Here is a 15,192-nt window from a genome sequence, read left to right on the forward strand (position 1 = left end):
CCTAGGATGAAAGCTAGGATTGAGGCTCGGCTTTCTTTTTTTCTTTTTTTTTTTCTTTTTTTGTCTTTTTGCCTTTTCTAGGGCCACTCCCACGGCATTCCCAGGCTAGGGGTCTAATTGGAGCTGTAGCCACAGGCCTACGCCAGAGCCACAGCAACGCAGGATCTGAGCCACGTCTGCGACCTACACCACAGCTCACGGCAACACCGGATCCTTAACCCGCTGAGCAAGGGCAGGGATCGAACCGGCAACCTCATGGTTCCTAGTCGGATTCGTTAACCACTGCACCACAATGGGAACTCCGCAGCTCGGCTTTTTGTTGTGTTATATCCCTGTACTAGTTTCCTGGAACTACAATAATCAAGTACCACAGGCTGGGTGGCTTAAACAACAGACATGCATTTTCTTAGTTCTGGATGTTAGAAATCTAAGATCAAGATCAAGGTGTTGGGAGGGTTATTTCCTTCTGAGGGCTGAGAGGGAAGGGTCTGTTCCAGGACCCTCTCTTTGGCTTTTCAGTGGCCATCTCCCTGGGTCTTCACATCGCTTTCCCTCTGTGTAAGTCCCTGTCTGCTTTCCTCTCTCTCTCTTTCCCCCCCCTTTGGCTGCACCTGCAGCACACAGATGGTTCCTGGCCAAGGATCAAAGCTGCACCACAGCAGTGACCCAATTGGCTGCAGTGACAGCGCTGGATCCTTAACCTGCTGCTCCACAGAACTGTTTCCTCTTCTTATACCAGTCAAATTCTCGTAGGGTCCACCCTAATGACCTCATTTCACTTTAATCACCTGATTTCCAAATAGCACATTCTGAGGTGCTAGCGTTTGGGACATCAACATAGGAATTTTTTTCAGGGTGAGGGAGACATAATTCAGCCCATAACAACCCCTACTACCTAGGGTAGGTCTGAAATAAAATATAGTAAAAATTGGAAGCCCCCATGGCACAGTGGGTTAAGAATATGGCATTGCTGCAGCTGTAGCAATGGTTGCAATTGTGGCACAGATACAATCCCTGGTCTGGGAACTTCCACATGCCATGGATGCGGCCAAAAAAACAAACAAAAAGAAACAAAAAAACACCCAAAGAAACAAAGAAAAACAGCCTTAATGAAAGTGAGCTGACTGACAGTGGCTACAGTGTGGAGAATGGCCTAAAGAGGATGAGCTTGGAAGAAGGGCCAGTTAGGAAGCAGGGTGAGGAGTTCCCGTCGTGGCGCAGTGGTTAATGAATCCGACTAGGAACCATGAGGTTGTGGGTTCAATCCCTGGCCTTGCTCAGCAGGTTAAGGATCTGGCATTGCTGTGAGCTGTGGTGTAGGTTGCAGACGCAGCTCGGATCCTGCGTTGCTGTGGCTCTGGTGTAGGCTGGCAGCTACAGCTCCGATTTGACCCCTAGCCTGGGAACCTCCATATGCCGTGGGAGTGGCCCAAGAAATAGCAAAAAAAAAAAAAAAAAAAAAGGAAGCAGGGCGAATATTCTAGGCACTAGTGGATGAGGACGTGTATTTGTCAAATATTTATGAGCACTCTCGAGTGCCAGGGCAGACACTAGGAAGACAAGTGAAAGAGTTACAAGCTTTGCCTTGTGTGTTCCACACTCTGGTGGAGACAAACGAGCAGGGCAGTAGAGAGGATTCTAATCGGCAGATTTAAAATGTCCAGATTCCCTTTGAATATAGGATGTGGGGCTGGAGCTGCTTAAGCATCCCCCAGGCAGTTCTTTTTAGGCTGGGATGAGACAGGCCTGGGCTTGGCCGCAAGGCTGGTGTCCTTTACTTGGACAGCCTCATGTGTCACTCCCCTGCTTAGAACCCCCTAAGGACTTGCCACTGTACCTAATGTCCACATCTCTCCTCACCGTGGCCTGCAAGGCCCACCTATGCACTCTGCCCCCCTCCTCAATACGGTAGCACATACGCTCTTCTCCTTGAACTTGTCAAGTTCACACCAAACTCAGGGCCTTTGTTCTTGCTGTTCCCTCTGTGTGGAATCAAAGGCTCTTCCCCTCCGTTGTCCCGTGGCTGCTGTTTCTTACTTTCAGGTTTCAGCTGAAGTGCTCCTCCCAGAAAGCCTGCTCAGATGAGCCCAACCCCATCATACTTTGTCACATTCTATTTTCTTTCTTTTTTTTTTCTTTTTGTCTTTTTAGGGTCGCATCTGTGGCATATGGAAGTGCCCAGGCTAGGGATCAGAGCTATAGCTGCTGGCCTACACCACTGCCACAGCAACATGGGATCCGAGCTGCGTCTGCAACCTACACCACTGCTCCCGGCAATTATACCACAGCTCCCGGCAATGCCGGATCCTTAACCCACTGATGGAGGGCAGGGATTGAACCTGCGTCCTCGTGGATGCTAGTTGGATTCATTTCTGCTGAGCCACAGTGTCAATTCCCACATCCCATTTTCTTTATGGTATTCATCTGGAATAATCTTGCTTAGTTGTCCACATATGTGTCTGTCCCTTCTCCCCACCCTCTGCTGAAATGTAAACTGCACAGGGCAGGGAAAGGCCTGGCACACGGCAGGTACTATATATTTGCTTAATGCAGGAATTTGTGCTTGCTAGACACCTCCTCCTCCACCTCCACTTGGCCACCAGAGACTGATTTTTCTTCCTATGTTTTATTTCCGCATCCACTCTTCATTGTAGAGAGGGTTCTGGCATCCACGGCTGGGGTCTGCCTCTTGTCCTCCAGCTCCGGGTCATTCTCCAGTTCTGCCCTGTTCACTCCGGTCACACTCATTTCAAGGCTCTGGAGGGGTCAGTTAGGCCCAGATCACTGCTCCCTCCACTGGAAGACCCTTATCTTTCCTTCCTCCAGCACTTGCCAGAATCCCTCTCATCTTTGGTTCTTGTGGATTCAAGTACTTCATCTGACTCCTCTCCTTCTAACTGGAGCAAGTACAAGTTTTTAGCTCCAATGATTCGGACACTTAAGAAACAGAGCTTTAGGAGTTCCCGTTGTGGCTCACTGGAAATGAATCCGACTGGTACCCTTGAGGACCCCTGGCCTCGCTCAGTGGGTTAAGGATCTGGCGTTTCTGTGAGCTGCGGTATAGGTCGCAGATGCGACTCAGATCCCATGTTGCTGTGACTGTGGTGCAGGCCGGTGACTGCAGCTCCAATTGGACCCCTAGCCTGGGAACCTCCATATGCTGCAGGTGCAGCCCTAAAAAAAAAAAAGGAAAAAAAAGAAACAGAGCTTTGTTTCCTCCACCTCAATTTAATCTGTCTCTGCTATGCAGACATTTTAATCCGGCAATTTCCTGGTAAACTTAAGTTCAGTGACGCCTCATTCTCTACAGCTTAACCACTCAGTCTCTTCAAAGCTGTATCTCTTTGTCTCCCACTCCTGTGGCCCTGGGGCTCACGTTCAGTGGGGTGATGGGGAAGCGCTTACCCAAATGCCAGGGAAGCCTGGCAGAGTGGGAAGGCGGGCACACACTCCTCAGACGTCATCTTTTCTGGGCCTGTGTGGGCCTCCTGCTCCAGAGAGAACTTTCCTCTGTACGTTTGCCCTGGCCTTATCCATGCTGCCTGTGTCGGGGGTGTTCTCTCCTCCTTTCGTGAATTCTGGTTATGTGCTTCTTCTGTCCCTGCTACATCTGAGAGGATGATCTCTGGTCATGACATTGTCCTCAGGCCTGAATACCAGCTCCTCTGGACATGTCAGCCCCCACCCCCCACCCCCTGCAGCTCTTCTGCACCCTTCCTGGAGTGCAGCGAGTCTGTCTTCCCAGTCTGAGGCCAGAAGTCCACATATCCTGCACGACTGACCGCCAGAGGCCAGGCCTGGACCCCACACATCTGGCATCTCCCAGAAAGGCTCTCTCCTCATCTGCCCTCGGCCCCAGTTTAGCAGAGCGAGGCCAGGACACGGGAGAGCAACTTCCTAGTTCTCTGGCTTCTTCTTAGCTGTCCCGCTCCTGCTGGCTGCTGTGCTACCAACTCCACCTTCTTCCTATCTTTTTAGCATGACATACCTGGACTGCCTTTTGGCCTCAGAAGTTCAGGATTTGTCATTTTTGTTCAGCCCAAGGTGACCTCTCTCTGGTTTGTGATGAGGTTGTCAGCTCCTCCAGGGGTGGGCCTCTTTTCCATTCATCTGTGTCCAGTGCCCCAGGTGTCAGGACACATGCAGGGAACACACGCTGAGAATGAGTGATCCCCAGGACAGTCCTGGGCCCTTGCAGCCTTGCCGATGAGTGGGCAGCAGCCCAGGTCCCTGGGGCAGGAGCACCCTTCTTTTCCCAGGGCTTCTACCTGTAAGGCTTGGCCTTCAGCACTCCTTCTCTTCCTTGCAGTGAGTGGACAGTCTCCCTGGTGGGGGTGTGATACACTTTGCCAGGTTGGCTCAGATTTGTGCATACTAACAGGGCCTGGGCCCAGAGTCCAGCCCCTGGGGAAAACACTGGCCTTCCCATTGTTGGGGGCTGGAGCAGAGTGTGGATGGGTCAGCCTGGGGATGGAGCTCAGAAGAACACCAGAGGCCAGAGAAGTGGTCCTCCCAGGGCTTTACCTGCAGAGGTAAAGGAGAAATGGACATTTTTCTCCTCCAGACAATTCACTTTACTTCTTCTTCATATAAAAGTTCCTAGGCTAGAGGTTGAACCAGAGCTGCAGCTGCCGGCCTACAGCAACACCACAGCAATACCAGATCCGGGCTGTGCCTGCTACCTACACCACGGCCACAGCAATGCTGGATCCGAGCTGCCTCTGTGACCTACATCACAGCTCATGGCAATGCCGGATCCTTAACCCACTGAGCGAGGCCAGGGATCAAACCTGCGTCCTCATGGATACTAGTTGGGTTTATTACCACTGAACTACAACGGGAACTTTTTTTTTTCATTTTGCTTCTGAAGACCGCTTCTGATACTGTCTAGGGCTCAAAGCCTTTCACAGGGTGCCCCCAAGTGGTCTTTTGAGGAATCACACCCATGCCATATACTAGCAATGACTGCCGGTTCCTAACCTGTAATTGCTAACCAGCAAAGTCGGCAGCATCAATGCCATTTTAGCTGAGGCTCCGAGAGGTGGGATGTTCTGCCACCTCTCTGAGCTTTTGAGCCAAAGTCAGCTTTTGGACCGAGGTTTCTCTTGATTCACAGTCTGTGCCTATGTCCCTGTCCTGCAGCTTTTCTGGGAAGTCCTTTCTGAGTCCATAGAACCACATCTCAATAATTGAAAGGGTTGAGAGCTCCCACTCTGGCACAGTGGAAATGAATCCAACTAGTATCCATGACGATACGGGTTCAATCCCTGGCCTCGCTCAGTGGATTAAGGATCTGGTGATGCCATGAGCCGTGATGTAGTTTGCGCACTTGGCTCAGATCTGGCGTGGCTGTGGCTGTGGCTGTGGCGAAGGCCAGCAGCTGCAGCTCTGATCCGTAGCCTGGGAACTTTCATATGCCATGGGTGCAACCCTTAAAAAAAAAAAAAAAAAGCAAAAATAAAAAAATTGAAAGGGTTAAATAAAAAAAAAAGAATTGAAAGGGCATATAGAGACCCTTTGTTTCTTTTTTGGCCATGCCCACAGCATACGGGAGTTCTCAAGGGCAGGGATCAAACCTAAGCTATAGCAGCAACCCAAACTGTTGGAGCAACAACGCAGGATCCTCAACCTGCTGCACCACAAGAGAACACCACCCTTATTCCCATTCTTGCTCTGATGCATAAGTCAGCTCTGTCATCCCCTCCCATGCAAGTTATCAGTCTCTGCTTGAATATTTCCAGCAACAGTGAAATCAATACCTCACAAAAAATTCACAAAAATGTAGGACTGCTTTTGTCAATGGTATATTGCAGGGAAAAGGGATGGTTATGGCCACTGAGAGCGGAAGGCAGACTTTAGCTGGAGATGCTCCCCTCTGTTGGGGCGGGGGGGGAGGGGCAGTGAGAAGGGTGAACCCCAGTCACTGTGGTGACACTACAAGCAGACCATCCTGCAAGACTGAGGTGAAGCCTTCTGTCCTGCCTGGACCCAAGGGTGCTCGCAGCCTGGTCTTTCCTTGGTTCCCCAGATTAGGGCGATGTGAGGTGACGTCTGGGCATGAGGAGCTAGCTCAGGGTAGTAACAACATGTGCAAGGCCTTGGGCTCCTCGTTCGTGGTTAGTGACTCCTGCACTGCTTCCCCACAGGGCCAGCTGGAGAGTCCTGGCAAGCGATAAGGACAGTGTGGCATGGCCCTTCTGCTGGCTGGGTGCTGTAATTCAGACTGAAACGTACATAGGCCTCTAGGCCTTTAGTCCCCCGGGTAGTGACCAGGGAGTACTATGCTAGGAATGCACGGGAAGGCAGTGGCTGCCAACTCCTGCAAGGCCCGGGGAGAGTCACGGCTCTACTCCAAGCTGCATTCTCCTTGACATTAAGGTTTTCTCCTCAAGTTGGCAAGTCCCCTCCCCTCTATTCCACATCCCCTCTGACCTGGGGCCAATCACATTGCTGTCTCCATGCTCTGGCCTCCTCCACAGCAGAAGCCTGCTCATCAGTAGTCAGGAGCATAGCCTGACAGACTGACTTAGGAAGCTGTCAAGGAGCCTGGAGGCCGGGCATGTGGGCTGTTCTCCAGGATCAGCAATCATCACTGGCACCCTACCCACCAAACACTGCCTTCTCTACAACTTCCTAGTCTGACTGACTCTCCAGGCAATGTTTGGATTCCTCCAATGATGCCACACTAGTCCCACTCATTACACAGGGCTCTGGCCGTACAGAGTTCTTCCCAATGACCTTGAAATCTCTTCCCTAGACCTTCCACCTATTGGACCTTCTTTAGCCCAAAAGAGCCACAAGGAGCAAGGCCAATCCTTCCACAATGACAACTGCGGAAGGATTCAAAACAATCATTCTATCCCCACCATCACCAAACCAGTAGCTGCCAGCAATGGTGCCAGGCCCTCTGTACCCAGACCCTTGCTCACATCATGGTCTACTTTGCACATGCCTCAAAGTACAGAAAACAGGACAGAACCACATGTTCTTAGAAATGGAAAAGTTCCATCTGGCAGCTCGGGAAACACAAGCGTGCAAGACAGGACAAGAGCTGCGGCACCTGAGCCTGGGACAAGGTCCACACTCCATATGCATGTGTTGAAGTGAAAAGAAAGTAATGGGGGAGTTCCTGTTGTGGCTCAGCAGAAACGAACCCGATTAGTTCCATGAGGACGTGGGTTCGATCCTTGGCCCTGCTCAATGGGTTAAGGATCCAGCATTGCCAGTGGTGTAGGTTGTAGACACCACTCGGATCTGGCATTGGTGTTGCTGTGGCAAGGCCGGCAGCTGTAGCTCTGATTTGACCCCTAGCCCGGGAACTTCCATATGCCATGGGTGCAGCCCTAAAAAAAAAAAAACAAAAAATGGTGCCTGGCACAAAGAACCAAGGGTATGAGAAACTGGCACAGGAGTTCCTGCTGTGGCACAATGGGATTGTCGGTGTCTCTGGAACGCTGGGATGCAGGTTTGATCCCCAGTCTGGAACAGTGAGTTAAGGATTTGGTGTTGCCACTGCAGCGCAGGTCACAACTGTGACTCAAATCTGATCCCTCTTGGCCCGGGAACTCTGTATGCCACCAAAAAAGAGAGGGGAAAAAAAAAAAAAAAAAAAAGGAAACTGGCACATACTAAGTAAGTGGCTTCAGGGCCGTAGCCCCCCACTCTCCTGCTACCTGGCTCCTCCCAGGCCCCCATGTCATCAGCTCCCAGATAACACTTTGAGCTTGGGAGCCACCTAAGTGTGCCTTTGAATCCAGGCAGGATGTTCTATGTGCTGAGGTTGAATTCAACTGGCAAACCAAAGAATAAAGTCCAAAGGGAGATGAAACAACTGAGACCATTGTCACCCAATTTATGGCAGCAGCTGCTACGTACTGCTCTTGAGGCAAGAGCCTCAGAGGTTCTCATGGTGACATGTCAAAGATGACGCAGGCAACTGCAGAGATGCATGATGCTTAGCAGGGACATGTTCCTAACAATTTACAAACTGCGCCCAGCACTCTCCTTTGAGAGCACGTATTTTCTTCAAGGGCTAATTATAAATAATAGCCACCATTTACTAAGCATTTACTATATGCGAGGCACTGCAGTAGTGTTTTTTCATACACAGCTTGAATGAATCTATATGGTCCTATAAAATAGAAACACTGTATTTATAGAGGAAGAAACTTGTATTTAAGGTAAAGGAACAAATAGGTGAAGACAGGATTATCCACAGGTCTCTAGGGCTTCAGGCTTGGGTTCCCAACTCCCATTTGCTATGGTGTTTCAGGACCCCAAGGCCCTGGGTCCTCATCTTTGTCTCATCAGTGATGACGCTGATGGCCCTGGGCCTCTGCTCCAAGCTCATCGCCTCTCTTGGGTCTCCACTGAAGGGTGGTGCTGTGGCTCTGAAACACTGAGTCCTTCAAGCCTGATGGAGAGAGCTGCTTTATTATTATTATTATTATTATTGCCTTTTCTAGGGCCGTACCAGCAGCATATGGAGGTTCCCAGGCTAGGAGTCTAATCGGAGCTGTAGCCAACGGCCTACGCCAGAGCCACAGCAACTCGGGATCCAAACCACGTCTGTGACCTACACCACAGCTCACAGCAATGCCGGATCCTTAACCCACTGAGCCAGGGATGGAACCCGAAACCTCATGGTTCCTAGTCGTATTCGTTAACCACTGAGCCACAATGGGAACTCCGAGAGCTGCTGTGTTATTAAATGACACTCTCCTCAGGGATGGGCAACCCTCCTAGAAAAGGAGGAGTGTCTTTCTAACTACTTTGCTTCCAACTTCAATCTCCAGGTGCTTTCCATCACAGCTTTCCTTCTTTTACACTAATAAAACAGTTAAGACAGTTCCATCCATTTTGTTTTATTTGTTAAATTGCTAAAAAGTCATCAGGGGAAAACATTAACAAAAAATAAAACTGACAGAGATTTAAATATCAATGAAATCAAATCCACTTTTCATTCCTACACCATTATGTGCCTAAAATGATCATCTCAGGGTAAGCCACCCAGGACCCCTGAGGTGTAGGGGACACATCACTCACAGCACCAGCTTCGCCAGGGCACAGCAGGTGTGCACTGACATGAACCCTGGTTGGTGGGAGGGGAGCAGAGCGAAGAGAGAGGGTACAGCGGAGCCAGTGCCTAAGGGTTGCTCTCATTTGACAATGAATGTGGTGAGATGGAGCCACTTACAGGTGACCATGCAGAACATGCCTTCTGCAGTTCCCGGGGAGGCTGCATGGGGTGCGGGCCTGGACTTTCGGCTTCCTTGCCCCAGGGTGTGTTCAGATCCTCCCCACTGACTTGTGCGCTGGTAAGAGACCACAGGTAACACAAAGCAGGGCACATCAATCATGCCAGCATCACCACAAGGACAGGGACAGACAGACAAACCAACCAGGAATATCTCTTTGAAGGGGAAGGAAAGAAGCAAAGCAGAAGGAAACCCAGAAAGATTCAGGCAAAGGAAAGGGAAGCATCCCCTTTTTTCCATCAGCTGGTGGCTTTCTGTCCTTCAAAGTCAAGACTTGAGTTGCTTTTCTTTCTTCCTCTTCTTCTTTTAAAGAGTTTCAACACAGTCCTAAGATAGTTCATGGTTTCAGCTCTTGATATAAAACTCAAACATTAAAATCAAATCAATCCGTAGAGGGCTGGGAAGAGGGTACTAAAGCCCACTATTGCCTCACAACTGAATTTAAGCTTGTTCTGACACCAAATTTGCGCTCCCAAATGTGGTGTGGGGGTGGGGGAGTTGTGAAGCCCATCACCCAAGTGCAGAAGCAGGGTAGAAACATGAGAAAAAAACAGAGAACCCTCCCTGCTGCACAGCCTGCAAAATGAGAAAACAGGAAGCTCTGTTCAAGAGGGTAGGAAGTGACTAAAATTCTCACGAGGTCAACAAGGTGGCCAGTAGAGTCAATATGACGTGGGGGCTCTCAAGGCACACTTGCAGGAATGGAAGGGGTTAAAGCTTCAAGTAGAAACAAAACGTATTTTAAATACTTAAATACTGATAAATATTTACTTTAGGTGCTCCTGAGGGTTTAAAAAAATATTTTGTCTCATTTTCCTCAGTGAATTTTAAGACAAAATTGGCATCATGTCAAAACCAGAGCTGTGGTTAAATCTGATCTGACTGAAGCATCCATGGTGCTGTGGAAACAGTCACCTCAGCTGAGACGCCTGAAGTTTCACTGCTCACGTGGCTGCACGAGGGCCTGAGGAGACACCGTGACTGCGCCGAGTCGCTCTCCCAAGGTACACGCCCACAGTGCCTAGGAGCCACCAGGACCCACCGCCCGGTGTGGAAGAGGCAGATTTTTCTTGGAGAGCTGTAAACTGACAGTCTGGTTCCAAGTGGAGTTGGTAATACTGGGATGCCATGAAGTTCCGAGGAGCCAAGCTACTTTCTAAGAGAGATACTGTCTCTGTTGCCTGCCTACTTGGGGAAAGTAGAAGGAATCAGCAAGTTAAGAGCGCTTAGGAAGGCCACAGGACAAAGGGAAAGACGACAAAGTTGAGATTCTGAACTTTCAGGCTTCCAAATACTATCTGTTTAAGTAGGAACTGAGTGTGGAGGCACTGTCCATGCACAAATGCAACGTCATAAAGAAAGTTCAGCAAGAGTAGTAATGCTGAAATTGCTAATCTAGGCTAGCTTTCTCTTGTGAATCAGGACCCCGGCACGGGCTAACAGTCTCTGCTAAAGAAGGATTGGCGACAGGCCCAGAGCAGAGAGTCTGGAAAGCTAAGTGCTGAGCTGGGAGCAGTTGGACACCACAGTGAGTAGGCACATGGTAGTCTCCGTATCTAAAGGAGCACAGACAGCAGTTTCTGGAACACATGCCTCCCCATGAGCTGGCCCTTTCGTGGGCTTGGCACCAGGGGGCTTTGCCATCAAGACCACACTGTAAAAGCTAATGGCTAGGAGAAAGGATTCAACATGATGTAACAGGAGAAAACATACTTAAAAGACTGCTAGGAGCTGGCTGGGAGCCAGGACCCAGGGCCAGCTGTAGCAGGCTTCTTCTTGGGAAATGCTAATAAGAAAAAGGGGAGTGTGGGGATGAGAAATGCAATGTTTCGATATTTAAGACCTAAAGGCAAAATAAAAATTCTCTTTCCACTGATGAGAGATCACCAAAAAAAAATAAAAAAAGCAAGAAAGAAAAAATCCACATTTAAGTGGTGTCAACGAGATCTCCTACGTCCAGACTCTGCTTTAGAGACTGGAAGCTTGTACTTTCCTGTATCAACCGAAGAAATGCTCTAGTTGGTTACACATTATCTCAGAAAGGACATGAAAGTAAAAACCCAAGCCTTGTCTGGGTGACGGGTGAACAATACAATCACAAAGGAGCTGCTCCCAAGGTAAGCCATGCATCGAAGAGGCCAAGCACATGATATTCAACCCAAACACACTCAACAGCCAGACAGAAGAATGAATATCACAATTAAGGGCAAAAATCATTTCTAAAAGGTAGTGTTTAGGATTTTCTCCCAAGATTAATTTCCACATTCTACAAACATGGATGGGTATGTCCAATGTGCTTTGGAAACAGAAAGAACCATAAGGAACAAAACAGTAATTTTTGATGCTTCAAGGATTTCTCACGATACCAGTATCTTGAAATTCCCGACTGGCCCCCTAGTGACGCCAGAAAAAGGGTTCCAGAAATATTTCTAAGAGATTTCTCTGGGTACCCAAGCTTTGTCAAAAGAAACTGAGAAAGATTTTAGGGCTTAAAAAAAAAAATCCATAAATGAAAGAAAAAGGGGAAGAGAGGAAGGAAGGAAAAGTGTATAAATGGAAAAGGCAGCCTCTGAGGATCAAGTTATAAGGAAAGGAAAAAAAGAGAACAAATGTGGTTTTTGGCAACTGCAACCAAATAAGACTGTCAGAAAATTCCACATTCAGACACCAGAATGTTTTCTGAAATGTGGCGGGAGCACTCAAAGACCAATGGACACTAGGTGGACAGGTGCTGCTGCATAAACATTGCTTCTTGATGATCCTGGCACACAAATGTGGAACAAGATCCCTTGTTGGGTGACTTTCTTCAGTCACAAAGGGCAGAATGGAGCCCGGCACAGGGCATTACTGCAAGGAGTTTTCACAGGTCCTCTGGGGAAGGGGGCGGGGGGAAGAGTTTTCTACAGGTCACTTTCACCCTGCCAGCACCTGAAGCATGTGGATCTGAAACCTCTACCTGTGCATCTTACACATGACCTTTCTTTTTCTAACTCTGCAAAGGCCAAATAAGACTTACAGGTGGTTCTTCAGCTTCTTTAGGAAAGTTCTGGTATTAGTCTGTTCCCTAAATTCTTGGTCCAGTTACCAGACCAGCAAGGTAGAAAAAGGCAGCGCAGCCTCTGCTAAAACACAGCAACAATTTTATCTGAACCAGGACGGAGAGCTCTCCCTCTTTGTAAACAGAGTTGTCTATATAATATATATTTATATACTTATATAATTTTTTCTTAATGGAGATTTGATCCCAGCCTAGAGTGAGCAAGGTTGGGAATCGGGGTTTTGGTTCATGAGGGTAATTTTGTCCTTCTGTTTTCTCAATCCTCAGTCCGAATGCTTGCACACTGGAAAATTCCAGATTAAAAGCCACAGAAAGGGAAAGAGTTTTAGAACATATTATCTCTTTGCTCGCACAAAGTACAAGGCGTTTGTTTTTGGATAGTACTTCACATTCTGTTTCTTGTCCATGAGTCCTCCAAATATGATGAGTTCACCCCTGCCTTGTACCACTGTATGCAGGCTAGTTTCAGGAGGTCCAACCACAGAACTGCTATTAAATACTTTCCATTTGACTCGCCCCTTCTCCTTGGTGTCTTTAATGTCCAGCACGTACATCTGCATGGGCTTGCAGTTCATACTCTGGTACAAAGGTTTGCCAACATTTAGGGACTGTGGAGGGTGGTGCCCCAGGCGGCGGGCGATGGGAGGTAAGGAATGTCCATCTCCTTGGGCAGGCCCTGGGCGGGGAACGGGTACTGTTTCTCCACTGCTCAGGTTCTGGCTCCCAGGGGAGCCTGGAGAAGAGCCCAGAGGAGGACTTAGTGCTGCGGAGGCTGGTGGGCCTTTGGATGACATTGCTTTGATGGCTTCTAGGCTCCGACGCAGGGCGCTTGGGGAAACGGCTCCAGCGAGGGCACTGGCCACATGGGGTGGGGTATGCACACCATTTGTCTGTTCGGGAGGGTGTCTCATACTTCCTCCAACTGTCCTGTTGTCCACACCATCCATATGATTGCTAGTGGAAGCCGGTTTCAGATCCCAATTCAGATCTATTGATCCTAATCTTAGATCTTTCTGGTCTGGTAGTGACCCTCGTCTGGGGGCCAAAGAAAGTCCCATTTTTAGGTCATATCCTTCGGTGGTAGATGGAGTGCTAGGAGATATAGCCTGTACAGGGCTGTCCAAGGAAGAGCCACCTACAGCTGCTGATCCTGGAGATAAGCTCCCACCATTGAGGATGGGAGAGCCATCTCCTCTGGCTGGAGAGAGGCTTCCTTCTCGGGAACTTGAGGGGGTCTGCCTTTGAGCTCTGGGCCTCAGTGTTCCCCAGCGACCATTAACACAGGGAGCTTCATCCATATTCCTTACTGGAGACTGAGAACGGTATTCTCGGGTTTCGGGAACCAGGGCTGGAGGAGTGGCACTGATGGGTGATGGGCGAGAGTTCAAACTGGGGCTGAGTGGGGCTCTCCCACTAGGAGCCTGGCTGAAGACCACCACACATTGCCCTACCTGGAAGACAAAAGACCTGTGCTCAGTTCTGATCATTCATTTAACCACCAAATATTTTATCACGAGCATCTGGGATGTGCCAAGATAGAGAGATGAAAATGCAGTGTGCCCTCTAGGCTCGCTCTTACAAGTGGGGACAGACATGGGAACAATCTGTTGCTATAGTGCAACATGTGCTATCATTCAGCTGATGTCCACAGGATAGGGGTAGAGTGGAGGGAGATACCAGTTTTTGTTTGGGGGACCCTGGAGGAAGTTTTATGGACAAAGAGATGCTTAAAGCTAGGGCTCAAAGGATGAGTGAGACCTATGTAAGTTTTTCCATCTAGTGGCTCATGTATGTGAGAAATGCCCAAGGAGCTATGGTTAATGTCCACCTCTTTTGTGACATTAGGGTGTTTTCAATTTCCATATATAGTTGCTTGGAAATCTGATGAGCTAATTGGCTTTACAGTTTAGGATCTCTCCTGCTGGCTTGTTAGGTCTCTGCTTACCCGGCAAGCTGGATGGCACCACAGTTCTGGGGCCCCATGATCTTCATTTTCTACCTTGAGTGGCTGCCAGGCCCAGGGACCTGAGTGCATGTGCAACAACCAAGCATCTTTGAACAGCTGTAAGAGAAGGACCAACAAGAGGACTCAGATGTGGTGCATGTTACAAAACACACACATGCATAGAGCTGGAATCTCAACGCCATGCTGTCATCAAGTATTCGGACTCTTCAGAAAGAACAGAAATCTTTGGCCATTCACTCATTCATTCATATATCACCACTGGTCTTGCACATGAAATTTTACTTGTAACCCCAGGAATCAGTTTTAAATGGGTTTGAATTCTGCCTGTTGTTTTATGTGTATGTGTGTGTGTATTGATGGAAAGGGTAGATAATATATATCCAGAATGACTGAATCTGCATTCTTTTATTTATTTGTTTTTGGCTGTGCCCACAGCACATAAAGGTTCTTGGGCCAGAAATCAAACCCAAGACACAGCAGTGACAATGCCTGATCCTTAACCTGTTGGGCCCCAAGGGAACTCCTGATTCTTCATTCTTAAATAAATTTCATGTAAACCCTGGCCATTATCAACCTGCTTTTCTTTTTTTTTTTTTTGTCCTTTTGTTGTTGTTGTTGTTGTTGCTATTTCTTGGGCCGCTCCCGCGGCACATGGAGGTTCCCAGGCTAGGGGTCCAATCGGAGCTGCAGCCACCGGCCCACGCCAGAGCCACAGCAACGCGGGATCCGAGCCGCGTCCGCAACCTGCACCACAGCTCACGGCAACGCCGGATCGTCAACCCACCGAGCAAGGGCAGGGACCGAACCCGCAACCTCATGGTTCCCAGTCGGACTCGCCAACCACTGCGCCACGACGGGAACTCCCAACCTGCTTTTCTGTGCCATCCCCCCTTGAAAAAAAATGATAGCAG

At 48.9% G+C, this 15,192-nt stretch overlaps 2 protein-coding genes across 5 annotated transcripts in view; both read right to left on the minus strand.

Moving 5' to 3' along the window:
• The window catches only part of FAM131C (family with sequence similarity 131 member C), a 301,322-nt gene that overhangs the window by 163,310 nt on the left and 122,820 nt on the right, over positions 1 to 15,192 (minus strand). The gene's annotated exons all lie outside the window — the stretch shown is intronic.
• Positions 8,849 to 15,192, minus strand: part of FBXO42 (F-box protein 42) — an 80,927-nt gene continuing 74,583 nt past the window's right edge. For all 4 annotated transcript variants that reach the window (XM_003127635.6, XM_084962982.1, XM_084962983.1 and 1 more), the window contains 2 exons: positions 14,261 to 14,377; positions 8,849 to 13,766 (listed from right to left, as the gene is read on the minus strand). In XM_003127635.6, coding sequence (XP_003127683.1) covers positions 12,651 to 13,766; positions 14,261 to 14,377 — 1,233 coding nt within the window. In that variant the 3' untranslated portion in view covers positions 8,849 to 12,650. The remainder of the gene's footprint in view (positions 13,767 to 14,260; positions 14,378 to 15,192) is intronic.

Source organism: Sus scrofa, chromosome 6, assembly GCF_054392235.1.
Source record: "Sus scrofa isolate SSC_HxYL_T2T_F1_AM1 chromosome 6, Sscrofa_HxYL_maternal_Yorkshire_Landrace_v2.0, whole genome shotgun sequence".
NCBI classification, from domain to species: domain Eukaryota; kingdom Metazoa; phylum Chordata; class Mammalia; order Artiodactyla; family Suidae; genus Sus; species Sus scrofa.